Source organism: Hippocampus zosterae, chromosome 4, assembly GCF_025434085.1.
Source record: "Hippocampus zosterae strain Florida chromosome 4, ASM2543408v3, whole genome shotgun sequence".
Lineage (NCBI taxonomy): Eukaryota > Metazoa > Chordata > Actinopteri > Syngnathiformes > Syngnathidae > Hippocampus > Hippocampus zosterae.
The window spans coordinates 320541-334654 of NC_067454.1; the positions used below are offsets into that span (position 1 = coordinate 320541).

Here is a 14114-nt window from a genome sequence, read left to right on the forward strand (position 1 = left end):
TCCCCGACAATCAGTGTCAGCAACGCCGGAGAGTTTTTACGCGTGAATGAGGTAATGCCAAAGTATTTCAATCAAATTCAAGTCTGGACTTTGACACGGCTACTCCAAAACCTCAGTTTAAGTTTTTTAAAATGTAATTCAGAAGTCGACTTGCTGGTGTGTATTGTCTGTTCTGCTCAAGAACACAAGTGTGCTTCATTTTGAGGACACAAACTGGTGGTTGAACATTCTCCCCCAAGATTGTCTCATAAAGAGCAGAATGCGCGGTTCCTTAAATCACCACATGGGGTGTCATGGCTCAGTGGTAGAGTGGTTGTTTCCCAACCAAGAGGTTGGTGGTTTGAGCCCCCAGCCGTTGCGACTATGGAGACGTGTCCTTGAGCAAGATTGTGACCTGCCATTTTCTGATGCTGCGCCATCAGTACGTGAATGAGCTAACAGTGTGAAGCGCTTTGAGTGCCGGAGGTAGAAAAGCGCAGTACAGGCGACAGCCTAACAAGTTGGCCGGCTCGATTGCTGCAATGCCCTTTACTTTGGAGTCAGCCGGTCCTCCATTAAGCGCCTCCAGCTGGTCCAGAATGCCGCTGCTCGCCTCTTGACCGGTACTCGTAAGAGGGAGCACATAACTCTTACTCTGGCATCCCTTCACTGGCTCCCCATACATTTTAGAGTTCTTTTCAAGATCCGCTTATTTGTTTTCAAATCTCTAAATGACCTCACACCACCTTACCTCTCTGAACTCATCCGCCCCTAAACACCTGCCCGGCGCCTCTGGTCTGCGGACCAGACATTATTAGACGTACCAAGAACTAAACTGAGGCTCAGAGGGGATGGGGCCTTTTCTGTTGCTGGTCCCTCTCTCTGGAATGACCTCCCACTGAAGCCTCCTCGCTGCCCATCTTCAAAACCCGCCTCAAAACTCACTTGGCATTTGACTCAGTATGACTTAGATTTGTTCTTGGTTCTGCTGTTCGGTGCTTTCTACCGTCTTTATCGCCGATTTGCTTTACTGTTTGTTGTATATGTTAAATTGCTCCACGTACAGCACTTTGTATGCAGCGATGGCTGTTCGAAAGTGCTCGAGAAACACAGTTGAGTTGAGTTGTACATGTTATGAAGGATCCACGTATTTATTATTATGATCATTATTATTATAACATATCACGAGTTATTCTTATTCGTACTCTTTTTGTTGTTATTATTGTTGTTGCTGTTGTGGTTGTTGTCGTTCGTGGTGTTGAATGTCCAGATAAGAGATTCCGACGGCCCGCCCACCTCCTCTGGTCCTCGTGACGTCACTCGGCGCTGGCGAGGAAGTCGGCGAATGCAACTCGGCAGTCACATGACAAGCAGGCATCGCTGTTGGGACTGTTGAGAGACCCAGCTTGAAATCATGGTAAGCGGCTTGGTGACCGAGTGCCAGCGCGACGCACAAATGCCGAGCGTGGCATTTATGGAATACATGTGCTCGTGTGCTATCCAACAACCCAGACGAGCGTTGTAACGCCGCTTGTAATCTACGCGCGTTCGTCGTGCGGAGATGGAGGCTTGGGCCTGGCCAGGCTAGGCTAGGATAAGCTAAGCTAACAGCGACTTCCAGCTCAAGGCCAAAACATTTTCAATGCGAACTGTAACGCGTAGCGTGTCTTGCGTCGCGTCATTCGCGGCGTGGAACGAGCCCAACGTGTAATGTGTAGTTATTTGACGACTCAACTTTCGACGCCCGATGGATGTTGTTAGCTTAGCATAGTTTCGCTCAGCTTCTGTCAAACGCTATCGCGAGAGGGAGATCTCTTTCAATTAAGAATCGTGTTTCCTCAAAGTTCACTATACCTCGAAATCGATTACGACTTTATGTGTCACAAGAAAGAAGAAACGAAGCGGCCGTACGATCGCTCAGAATAACAGCCGAGCCCATCGTTACACTAATGTCGATCAAATCTCAAATGTTTGGGCTCCACTTGCTGCCTTGCCCCAAAACGAGCGGCGTTAATTACCGTACTTTAGTACTGACTTGAGTACTGTCTGCAGGGTGATGAAGTGGTTCGCATATAATACATTTTATTTATACGCGCCTTTCAAGACACCCGAGGACACTTTACAATTAACAAAAAACACAAAACAATACGGGTTGAGCAGCGGCTAGCCAAAACGCGCCAGAGATCAATGTTGCCAGGCAGATCTTGGAGACACCATATCAATGACACAAGTAGAATTAATTTCTCCAACTCAAGTAAAACTCATCAGAAACGATTTGTATTTGCTTGTTTGATTGCCACCCGCTATTCATTTCAGCCGACGACCCAGCAGTCTCCTCAAGACGAGCAGGAGAAGCTTCTGGACGAAGCCGTGCAAGCCGTGAAGGTGCAGTCTTTCCAGATGAAACGATGCCTGGTAGGACCATTCCAAGGCGTCGTCCGGTCATGTGAGCTCACGCGATTGGGCTCTCTTCCCGTCAGGCAGGAGGCTGTCGCTTTGCGCTTTCTTCACCTCGTTCTTTGCTGACAGGACAAGAACAAGCTGATGGACGCGTTGAAACACGCCTCCAACATGCTGGGGGAACTGCGCACCTCCATGCTGTCGCCCAAAAGCTACTACGAGCTCTGTATCCTCAAATCTGGTTCACTGGTTGGTGACATATGAAGCGGTGCTGTTAAGTTCGCACGAGCGGACCGAGCGCTCGGCACCGCGACCTTCCGTGCCTCCTACGAATCGACGCCGAGCGTTGTGGCTCCCTAACGAGCGGCGCGGGAAGACATGGCCATCTCGGACGAGCTGCACTACCTGGAGGTCTACCTCACGGACGAGTTTGCCAAAGGACGCAAGGTGGCTGACCTGTACGAGCTGGTCCAGTACGCGGGCAACATCATTCCCAGACTGTGAGCGCCGCCGACGCCGGAAAAATTCAAATGCCAAACGTTACAATGCAAATCTCGGATAGACTGTAAAACAAAGATTATTCAGAAAATACGACCAAATATTTGCACAGATATTTGGAAATGTACAGCAGCAATCGAGCAATACTCGAGAATAACACAAAATATTTGATGAAAAATGCAACACGCCACAAGGCGAAAATGGGATGAGACATTTGCAAATGTTCGGGAAAAAGAAAAATTGGAATAGAGTGCCAAATGATGACATGAAAATTGTACAAATATTAGCAAATTATATTGTCAAGATCAGTGGTGAAAAGCTACGCAAATATGACCCCCCCCCCCCCATAAAGGCCAAATATATTCAGGAATTTTATTTATGATCACATGTTCGTGTTACATCTGTGTCGAAATGGTTGAGCAACTGCCAAATGAAAGCTGACGCTGTTTATTTGTGGGGGGGGGGCGGGGGGGGGGCGCTGCAGCTACCTGCTGATCACGGTGGGCGTGGTCTACGTGCGCTCCTTCCCGCAGTCTCGCAAGGACATCCTGAAGGACCTGGTGGAGATGTGCCGCGGCGTGCAGCACCCCCTCAGGGGCCTCTTCCTCCGCAACTACCTGCTGCAGTGCACCCGCAACATCCTGCCCGACGACGGCGAGCACACCGAGTAAGGCCCCCCCCCCCCCCCCCCCCCCGCCGGAGCGCCTCCCTCTTCTTGAAGCGGACGGCCGATGGTTTTCATAGAGCGCTGCCTTTACTTTCCAGCAGCGTCGCTGCAGTTACCTTGGGGGATGGGGGGGGGGGGCTGTCAACACGAGTGCCAAAATGTTTTTCCCCCTCCGCCAGGGGCTCGGAGGAGATGACGGGCGACATCAACGACTCCATCGACTTTGTGCTGCTCAACTTTGCTGAGATGAACAAGCTGTGGGTGCGCATGCAGCACCAGGGCCACAGTCGCGACCGGGAGAAGCGCGAGAAGGAGCGCCAGGAGCTGCGCATCCTGGTGGGCACCAACCTCGTGCGCCTCAGCCAGCTGGAGGGCGTCAACGTGGACAAGTACAAGCAGGTCAGCCCCCGCTTTTGGGGCTTTTGGGGGTGGGGACAAAAGACGACATCAAATCTGATAATTTGAGCGTTTTGCAAACAAATAATGTCCGGTTAAAAAGAGACAAAAAATGGTCAGAATTGAACACCATCAAATATTCAAACACAAACTCGCCAACTTTTTTTTTTTAATGTTCATATTCATGTTTCCTTGTTTCAAAAACGGCCATTTTGTGTGTTGAGTTTGCAAATGAATGAGTACAAATGTGTGGAGAGTGCTGGTTGATATTTTTTTGCCCCCCCCCACCCCACAGGTGGTTCTTCCGAGCGTACTGGAGCAGGTGGTGAACTGCCGGGACTCGCTGGCGCAGGAGTACCTGATGGAATGCATCATCCAGGTAGACGCGGCGTGGCGCCGTCGTCGGGGCGCATCTTCCTCCTCTTCGCCTTCTTCCTTCGAACACGTTTTCTCCTCGTCTGCTCACGCCAGGTGTTCCCGGACGAGTTCCACCTGCAGACCCTCAACCCTTTCCTGCGCTCTTGCGCCGAGCTTCATCAGCACGTCAACGTCAAGAACATCATCATCGCCCTCATTGACAGGTACGGCCCATGCCCGTCCGTGCCGCATTCCCGATCGGCCCGAGCGAGTTGATCACCGGCGTTTCCTTTCAGACTGGCGCTGTTTGCTCACCGAGAAGATGGGCCCGGGATCCCGGCGGAGATCAAACTTTTTGACATCTTCTCGCAGCAAGTGGCCACCGTCATCCAGGTAGTGGACTCCACTTTCGGGGCAAAAACCTTCCACCGCGTTCACAATGACCTTTTCGGTCCCATTCTCACTCCATATGTCTTTGAGGGAGGGGGGGGGGGTAATTTGATGGTGAAGTTTGACGACTGTACTTTTGAATCCACGTGACACATTGGAAGAGTTGTGTGCCGTAGCTTCACCTTCGGAATAGATCCGGTGCCGAAAACTTGGATTTGCAGGCGAATCTTTTGCCACGATCATTGAGTCCTCTTTCGAAACATCAATACGACAATTGATTGATTGTCTTTGCAAATTTTCCTGGCCACATCTGAGCGTTTACAATATTTGCGAGGTCTGCTGTATAGCTCATTGAGCATTTTCTCAACCAGTAGTTAGCCAATCCGACCACCAGGGGGCGAACACTTTGTTAAAAGGCAAATGACAAGCCAGCACATCCTGCAGTATGCGCTCATGTTTTTATTCTGAGGGTGTTTGCACGCGTGTGTGTGTTTTCACTTGCAGTCACGTCAGGACTTGCCGTCCGAGGACGTGGTGTCCCTGCAGGTGTCCCTCATCAATCTGGCCATGAAGTGTTATCCGGAGCGCGTGGACTACGTGGACAAGGTGCTGGAGAGCACCGTGGAGATCTTCAACAAGCTCAACCTGGAACAGTACGTCGACGCGCTTGCGCGTACGCTTTGCCGGCCTCTTCCGCTCTGACCGGCGTCCGTCGTCCGCCGCCTTCCGTGTGTCTGTCCCGCAGCATAGCGACCAGCAGCGCCGTGTCCAAGGAGCTGACGCGGCTGCTGAAGATCCCGGTGGACACGTACAACAACGCGCTGACGGTGCTGCAGCTCAAGCACTTCCCGCCGCTCTTTGAGTACTTTGATTACGAGTCCCGCAAGAGCATGAGCTGCTACGTGCTCGGCAACACGCTGGAATACAACACCACCATCGTGGCGCAGGAACAGGTCAGGCGAGCTCGCCTCGTCGCTTTGATGAAAGCGTTCGGCGTCCTTTTTTTTTTTTTTTTGCGGTTGTGCTCGCAAAACGACGCCGGTTTCACATCTCCCTCCCGCCCGACAGGTGGACGCCATCTTGAACCTGGTGTCCACGCTGATCCAGGACCAGCCGGACCAGCCCGCCGACGAGCCGGACCCCGAAGATTTTGCCGAGGAGCAGAGCCTCGTGGGCCGCTTCATTCATCTGCTGCGCTCGGACGACCCCGATCAGCAGTACCTGGTGGGTCGGCGTTGCCTCGCCGCGGTCCTCTCGCTTTTGTTGCCGCTCACCCGCCGCTGTGGGTGGCGCCTGCAGATCCTGAACACGGCCCGCAAGCACTTTGGCGCGGGCGGAAACCAGAGGATCCGATACACGCTCCCCCCGCTGGTGTTTGCCGCCTACCAGCTGGCCTTCCGATACAAGGACAACTCGTCGCTGGTGAGCTTCCCCGCGGACGTGCGCTCCCGTTCCGCTTCTCCTTCCGGCATCTTCCGCCGCTTGGACCTCCTCTAACTTGCCAACATAGTTGTCCTTGTTTTTTATCCCCACTTCAGGATGACAAGTGGGAGAAGAAGTGTCAGAAGATCTTCTCGTTCGCCCACCAGACCATCAGCGCCTTGATCAAGGCCGAGTTGGCCGAGCTGCCGCTGCGACTCTTCCTGCAGGGGGCGCTGGCGGCCGGCGAGATCGGCTTTGAGAACCACGAGACGGTCGCCTACGAGTTCATGTCGCAGGTAAGCCCGGCTGGCCGCGCCGCCGACTCTCGCGGCTTTCTTCGAGTTGCTCTCGAGACGTCGTGAGGGCGTCGGTCCCGTCCGCCGACTCTTCCCGTTGGGCGGGATTTGAGCGAGTGCCCGTCGGCGGCGCCTCCCCACCGTTTGCAGGCCTTCTCGCTGTACGAGGACGAGATCAGCGACTCCAAAGCGCAGCTGGCGGCCATCACGTTGATCATCGGCACGTTCGAGCGCACCAAGTGCTTCAGCGAGGAGAACCACGAGCCGCTCAGGACGCAGTGCGCCTTGGCCGCCTCCAAGCTGCTCAAGAAACCCGACCAGTGTCGCGCCGTCAGCATATGCGCCCACCTCTTCTGGTCCGGACGCAGCACGGACAAGAACCGCCAAGAGGTGCGCCGCTCCGCTCATCCGCTAAGCCCGTTTATTCGCCGGTGGCCTCCGTCCTTCCTTCGTGGCCACTTGCCAGTAAGCGGGCGCGCTTGCGTTTCAGATCCGAGACGGCAAACGCGTGATGGAGTGTCTGAAGAAAGCGCTGAAGATCGCCAACCAGTGCATGGACCCCTCGCTGCAAGTGCAGCTCTTCATCGAGATCCTCAACAGATACGTCTGCTTCTACGAGAGGGAAAACGATGCCGTAAGACGCAATCCAAATTGCTTCCTAGTTTGCACCCAAGCTCCGTTTTTTTGGGGGGGTTCACACGATTTGCTTCTCTCCGTCTCGAGACGCGTCCGGCACCCGTCAGTCGCTAATGAGGGCAAATGTACTTTGATTTTGCGCCCGACGCAGCGGCGCTCCGTGCTCGGACTTCTCCCTGAGGTGTTTTTGCGGTTGTGCGCTTTGGCGAGCGTAGGTGACGGTGCAGGTTCTGAATCAGCTGATCCAGAAGATCCGGGAGGACCTCCCCAACCTGGAGGCCAGCGAGGAGAGCGAGCAGATCAACAAACACTTCCACAACACGCTGGAGCACCTGCGCCTGCAGAGGGAGGCGCCGGAGGCCGAGGGGGCCGTCTACGAAGGCCTGGTCCTCTGAAACCGTCGGCCGCGCTCGGACGCGCCGCACCCGCGCAAAAGGAATTCCGGCGTTGCCCCACCAAGAACTCCCGCCATCCGTTTTATTGCCGCGAAGAAGACGATCACGAGCGGTTGGCATTTCCTCTCGTGGAGCGTCTTCCGCGACCGCGTGGACAAGCGTCGGAAAGTCGAGCGAGCGTTTCCACCAAATTGGCATCCTTCGAGGACGCGGAACCGATGCTTCCGCGCGCGGCTTTTCAGGCGAAGCTACTTAAACCCGCGTCTTGCCCGCCGTGTCCGCTAAGCCCCGCCTCCCCCGAGCACATGCCCCCGCCCATGTTTTGAGCGTAAGATCAGTGGATGATTTGCAAAAGTTTCCCACTCGTCTTTTCTTTTTCTTTTGGCTCGGGAGGCGTTGGTGTGCAAAAAAATCCCCCCCCCCCCCCCCCCCCCCCCACTTGTCAATCACACCCGTGAGCGATCCCAGTTCGATAGGAGTTTGGTCGTCATTTGCGAAAATAAAACCATACATTCTTAACAATGTAATTGCTTTTTGTTAATTCTGCAAAGGCACTATATCGATATAATAAAGTATTACCGTTAATATAAGAAGCGCCTCGAGGTTCATGTCTTGTTATACATTGTCTGACATCTTGGGAATGGACTACAGCGTGTGTGCGCGCGCGTGCGTTTTCTCTTTCCGGGTGAAAGCGGCTCATTTTTATTTTGGATAATCGGGGCAAATTTGGGACGAATCAACTTTGGATTGCAAAAATTGCTAATGTCACGTGACCGCTGCATTCATAAAGTGTCTGCTGACTCGTGACGAGGCAGATCTGCCCCAAAAACGAGCCTACTTAAAAAAAATACGTCCACAGTTGTTGAAGCTCGCGGTATGAATGTCACTTAGATTTTTGACAGTTTGAAGGGGAAATGACGTCAAATAACTGAGACCAAAATGTCAAATGTATTTACCTGAACATTTGTGACATTCTGAGCATTTACGGGAAATGGAGTCAACGAAAATCACAACTGTCTTTTACCTAAATATATGTATTAATTGAAGTAAGAATTACAAATCTACGTTTTACAGTTTTGTAAAATCAGATGGCGAAGTGACGATTAGCCTACGTAGCTCCAGGCTACAGGAACCTTTGAGGTTTGCTATTTTATTTTATGAGACGCCAAACCCCCCGCCCCCAAAAAGTCCCCGTGCCTTGGCTCATCTCTGTGATTAATATGAGTATGATGAGGAATAATAAATAAATTAAAATAAACCAGCCAGTGATTGACGCAATATTGTACACGCGTCACACAAAGAAAGATCATGATGGATGCGTCCAGGAATGTTTCACAACAACTTCGGATGAAAGGGAACATAACATCATCATCATGAAAATTATTTTAAGCGGTTCGGGTAATGGATGGGAGGAGGGTGGATGAATAAATGGCCAGTTCAAAGTTTTCTACGTAATCAAGCTTTCGTCTAACCAGAAGCAAGAAAGGAGTTACTGATTTCCCACGTTTCCTGAATGCCACCTGAGGACACGCTCTGCGCATGCGCGTAACTCGAGGAGCTAAAATAACTACTTTTTTTAAATACATTTGAGCTGCCCGTCGTGTCGACGAGTGTGTCAAATTATACGCGTGTTTTATATATTTTATTTGCCTTTCTTTTGTGATGTATCCCTCCATCTGAGGACTAGTTGGCGTAGACGAGGCGACCCGTTTTTGTCGTCGTTGCAGACAGACTATGTCGACAAATAAAACAAAGAAAGTCAAAATGGCTACGAAATCTTGTCCCGAATGCGACCAACAGGTGAGCCAAAATGTCTGATTTTATAGTGTCTATTTATTATTTTTATTATTATTTTAAAATGTATATTTCATTCCATTTCTTGGCGTTCGCTGCTTTGGCGGAAATACGTTGTGTGTTGCACACGTCCCTTTTTCTTCATTCAGCCCAGCAAATTCCAGCTCAAAACAACACTTCAAATCACATTTTGCCTGCAAACAAGTCAATGTCTTCGTCCTCTGTAACAATTCAATTATTCACGTGTCTGTGTATCTACTTGGCGACAGTTAATTTGCGTCAACTCTGAAGATTTGATATTTCAAATGGTTTATTCTTTGTCGTTGCTTTGTTTCGAACACAAATTCCTTGAAATGTTTCTAAATTCCACATTCACGTGTACATTTGCCACCCAAAATGAGGAGTGTGTGTGTCTGTATGTGTATGTATATACATATATTTTATTGTTATTTTTTTAAATGACATGTTTATTACTGTGGTCGTAATACCGAGGCCTGTTTCACGAGAGGGCCAAAATAGTAGTAGCAGCAGTTCTAAACACAAACACAGCACTTAGCATCTTGTAAAATGTCACGAGTTAGCCAAGTAACATAAATGCCAGTGTGTTATTGGTAATGTACATCTCTTGGAATTTTGGATTGGATTCATACAAGATGTAGGAAAACAAGTTGGGTTATTTCCAAAGTTCAAATCCAAGTTCACTCCGCAGCGTGCACTATTGCACCCATGCACACGGTGTCGCTGTGTCCCGCAAGGCCACCAGGAAGTGACGAACTTGTGCTTCCTGTTTGTTTGTTTGTTTGTTTGTTTGCTTCTCAGATTCCCGTGGCGTGCAAGTCGTGCCCATGTGGCTTCGTGTTCATCAGCAGGAAACTCCTCAACGCCAAGTTGAACGAGTGCTCGTCCACCAACGCGGCGGGTGAGTCCGTCCCGTTGCTCATCAAAACTTCAGCCAACTTGTCGAGACTTAGCCGGAGTGGAAATCTTTACTTTTTATCGTTGCAGCAACTCAAGAGAAGCGTAAAGTCGCCAAACTGTGTGTTTGTGTGTTTGTGTGTCTGCAGACAAGCTGGAAAGCAAGCGTCGGCGCACGGAGCGCATCCGTCGCGATCGCCTGGACGGCAGCCTGGCGGCTGTGGCGGCGAGCGACGGGGCGGAGGGCAGGAAGCAGCAGCCCAGGGCCAACGGCCAGGCCGATCCCATCCGCAGGGGGCGGGGCCGACCCAAGACGGTCGGACTCAAGAAACACGAGGACGACAAAGGTGGGTGTGGGGGAGGGGGGGTGCTCGCCGTGAGCCCGCTTTGCCTGTCCGTGGGTATTGACCGCGCGTGCGGCGCTGTGTTTCCTTTAGAGAAACAGGAGAAGGAAGTGGACGTGTACGCGGGCCTGTCGGACGAGCGGGCCTTCGTGTTCTCGGTGGCGTTGGCCGAGATCAACCGCAAGATCCTGGCTCAGACGCTCATTTTGTAAGCGCCCCCGGCGGGCGCCGGCGCGGACTTTCACGTGGAGCTTGCCCCTGACCAGGTGACCCCATCGAAAGCGGACTTTGAAATAACACCCTCCGTCTCAACTTGACTTCCCCCAGGAGATGGGCTGGTACTCCCCACGGGGCCAGGAACCGGTGGGGTGGGGTGGGGTGGGGTGGGCTTCTAGCGGCTCAGTTACCAATGAGTGAGGAGCTCTTGATCCTGTTGTCTCGACAACAAGTTCCAGGTACTTTTGTTGAAAATGTAACTGGTGTTTGTGATGGGTCATCCGCTTCCAGCGCATGCAAACGCCCCGTCGGTGAGAGCGCCTTTCCACCGCTGGCCCCGGGAGGCCTTGAAAGCTGGGCACCATTGTTTGGTTCTGGGGCCAAAAGAAGACCCTCTTATGAGAGGTCACGGAACCTTTGGGATGCAACTGCTGAGGAAATACAAGTTGCCGGAACTTTGGCCGGTTTGCAGGTCAGGAAGGCGTGGAATTTGGAAGCAGCTCTCCTGGAAGTTGACGAAAAAGAATATTCGACGCCAGTGCGATGAGATTGGGAACATAAAAGCCGCAAGTACTTGCGCTTTGATTGCTTCTGAACTTCCGGCCCCCAGCTTCTCTCGAGTGCCACAACAGAAACCGAAAGGAGAAACTTCTGAGGACCAATGTGGACGGTGGTGACAGCATTTCTCCCGGCCCAAAGAAGGGCCTGCCAAACTACTTTAGGGGGGTGGCCCGTGAACCCACCCGATTGAACCCGTTGAGTTCGAGGACCTCCAAGCACCAAGATTTGAGATGACCTGCACCTTGGGGTGGAAATCAGCCAAAAGGATTTCCTTCCGAGGTCCCGGAAGTTGATTGAAAATTGGATATTTGACGCCAGCGTCTCGGTGGTGAAATGCGCCTCTCGCTCGTGACCGGCCGTTGACTTGTAGCTCCACCCCCCCCCCCCCCCCCCTGCGTAAATCCCCGCCAGGCTTGGATTTGCGCATTTACTGTGTTGTCCTCCTTTGTCGCCGCCATGTCATTGACCTCTGCTGTAAAAATAAAAAAGCTTGCCGCCAAGGCCGTCGCTGTTTGACCGCTGAGTCACAGCCTCACACACACACACACACACACACACACACACACACACACACACACACACACACACACACACACACACACACACGCACACACACACAAATGGCACCTGTGTAAACAGTAACCACACGCACGCACAAGCTTCGAACTTTGTTACTGGTTGAGTGCAACTAAAAAAAAAAAAAGTAGTCAAACTTTCACTTGTCTTGGACTCGACACAGGAGGAACAACATCACAGTGAGTTTGCTTATTTATTCCGAAAAATGTGACTTTTCGACGTCACCTGTTATGTACGCAATGAAAAGGCATCATCGACTGGCGCCTGCGTTGATTCTGACGGACGAAGACCTAGAAAGTGCAAATGCAGCTCATGCGTTCATTCAGCTGTGATTTAAAGTCATGTAAATATGTAAAAAGCCGATATTTGTAGCTCAAATATATTTCAAAGTTACATTTCAGAATGTGTCATAAGTCAATTTGAGTTAAAAGGGTCAGATTTGACTGAGTTGGGGTTTTTTTCTGACGAACAAGACATACTTCTCCTTTTATTGACGTGATCTCCTGTTTGTCATTCGTATTGTTGTTTTATGAGTCTAAACATGGTCTATTTTGTACTTAATCAAGTCAAGTACAACTTGAGACAACAACAGGAAACAAAATGGCAAATATTCGCAGGGTTTTTTTTTCTGGGTGTGTGAGGAATGACCCCCGTACCCCCGTTGTCGTGGCTGTCGCGGGTCACAACGCCCTTCTTGTTAAGTTAAGGGGCCCGATAAGAATCGTCAAATAGAAAAATGTGTGACCCGACGACGTCTTGTGCCTTGCAGGCATGGTTGGTGGCTGCTCGCTTGTCTTCATCCTCCTCCTCTCAGGTAAAAAAAAAACAAAACACGCGCCATTATGATGGAGCGGTGACATCATATCGTCGCCAGTCGATCATGTCAGCAGCGCGATGCCACAAAGGCGTCATCGGGGTGTCAGTTTGTTCGTCGGCATGAGGCCGCGACGACGTCACCTCGTTCCCATGACATCATCCGCCGTGTCGGCACGCGGTGTCGCATGACGTCATCAGAATGTGACAATGATGTTAGCGGCGTGTCCTTGATGACGTAGCTCCCGACGCCCGCCGGGAGGCGAGGCTTTCCTTCTCCGCTAACCCGCGCTGGCGCAAAGTCGCTCACCGCCGCCAGGTGGCGACTCAGGCCCGCCAAACTGTGCAAATGACGGACGCGCGCTATCGTTGCTGAGGATTGACCTTTGACGTTGCTTTCAGGGGTGAGTCGAGCGTCGCCGCACGACGAGCGCTCGCCGGAGGACAAGAAGGTGACCGTGACGGATGAACAGAGAGAATACCTGCGATGGCTTTATCGCATCGAAGATCGTAAGAACCGTCGCTCATTAGGAACAAAGAAATGCAAACGGGAGTTTTATTCCCGCAGTTGTTGCGGATCAGACAAATGCAAGGCCGATTCGGAAAACAAAATCTGAGCTTTCGGTGGAAAAAGGTCATTCCAAGATGTCATTTTAGAGCAAAAGTCCCAAATGTTCACGCACGCTCTCAAATCGATTCCAGCGACCGTGTGGAAGTTTGTGCTGTTGGGTTTGGCCTTTGTCTGCCTTCTGGTCGGCTTTCTCTTGCTGGGAATGGGCGCCATGGCTAGCAGGTGTGCGCTCGTGCTCCACGGAAGGCAAACGCAAACAAAGTAGCCTCGCAAACTAACGCCGCAGACGCGCCCGCTCAGGAACAGGAGGAAGATCGCCAAGTACAAGGCGGCCGCCGTCGCCGCCCACAGAGACCAAGACGAGACGTGGCCCGGAGGCCGGGACGGCGCCCTCGCCTGCGGCACGCCGTCGCCCCGGAGCCCGACGCGGCGGGGGCCTGCGCCCTGCAACGGCGACACCGGCGACGTGAAAGCGGCGAGCATCGTGGTGACGTGGAAGGACGGAAACACTTCCTGCCTGTACCCTGAGAGCGAGGCCGAGGTCGGGCCGCCCCTGCCGGACGACGGCGAGTACCGAGTCCGGCGGGAAGACGAAGAGGATGAAGTCAAGAATGGAGGAGACAGATGAACGCAAACCGCAACATGGACCTTCACCTCAGACCTTTTATTTGAGTTCCTTTTAAGCAGGTGTGCATTCACATTCACCGACAGGATGATGATGACGACGACCAAGATGATTATGTCACCGCAATCAATAAATAATGCGCTACAAAAGATACAACGGTTGCAGTTTGTTTCTGCCCGTGCTTGCGAGTGAAAGGAGTGGAAGGAGGAAGAGTCAAGGACGTTTTTTGTGTAGTGTGAGCGCAAATCCGCATGGGGCCGCCA

General features: G+C 52.0%; 3 protein-coding genes across 3 annotated transcripts; all 3 read left to right on the forward strand.

Moving 5' to 3' along the window:
• The first annotated feature begins 1257 nt into the window (after positions 1–1257).
• vps35 (VPS35 retromer complex component) lies at positions 1258–8029 on the forward strand. The gene is made up of 17 exons (XM_052062658.1): positions 1258–1396; positions 2296–2394; positions 2509–2605; positions 2756–2879; positions 3362–3544; positions 3724–3943; positions 4236–4319; positions 4412–4521; positions 4594–4690; positions 5192–5340; positions 5433–5640; positions 5756–5911; positions 5987–6109; positions 6226–6405; positions 6556–6795; positions 6896–7039; positions 7257–8029. The coding sequence occupies exons 1-17, from the start codon at positions 1394–1396 to the stop codon at positions 7434–7436; spliced, it is 2397 nt and encodes a 798-aa protein (XP_051918618.1). The 5' UTR covers positions 1258–1393; the 3' UTR covers positions 7437–8029.
• A 921-nt stretch (positions 8030–8950) lies between these two features.
• c4h16orf87 (chromosome 4 C16orf87 homolog) lies at positions 8951–11294 on the forward strand. Its single transcript, XM_052062801.1, has 4 exons — positions 8951–9236; positions 10050–10149; positions 10295–10492; positions 10583–11294. Exons 1-4 carry the CDS (start codon positions 9171–9173, stop codon positions 10699–10701), a joined length of 483 nt encoding a protein of 160 aa, XP_051918761.1. The 5' UTR covers positions 8951–9170; the 3' UTR covers positions 10702–11294.
• A 144-nt stretch (positions 11295–11438) lies between these two features.
• si:cabz01068815.1 (solute carrier family 51 subunit beta) lies at positions 11439–13987 on the forward strand. Its single transcript, XM_052062800.1, has 5 exons — positions 11439–12021; positions 12612–12656; positions 13058–13165; positions 13358–13448; positions 13527–13987. The coding sequence occupies exons 2-5, from the start codon at positions 12614–12616 to the stop codon at positions 13852–13854; spliced, it is 570 nt and encodes a 189-aa protein (XP_051918760.1). The 5' UTR covers positions 11439–12021; positions 12612–12613; the 3' UTR covers positions 13855–13987.
• Positions 13988–14114: the final 127 nt, after the last annotated feature.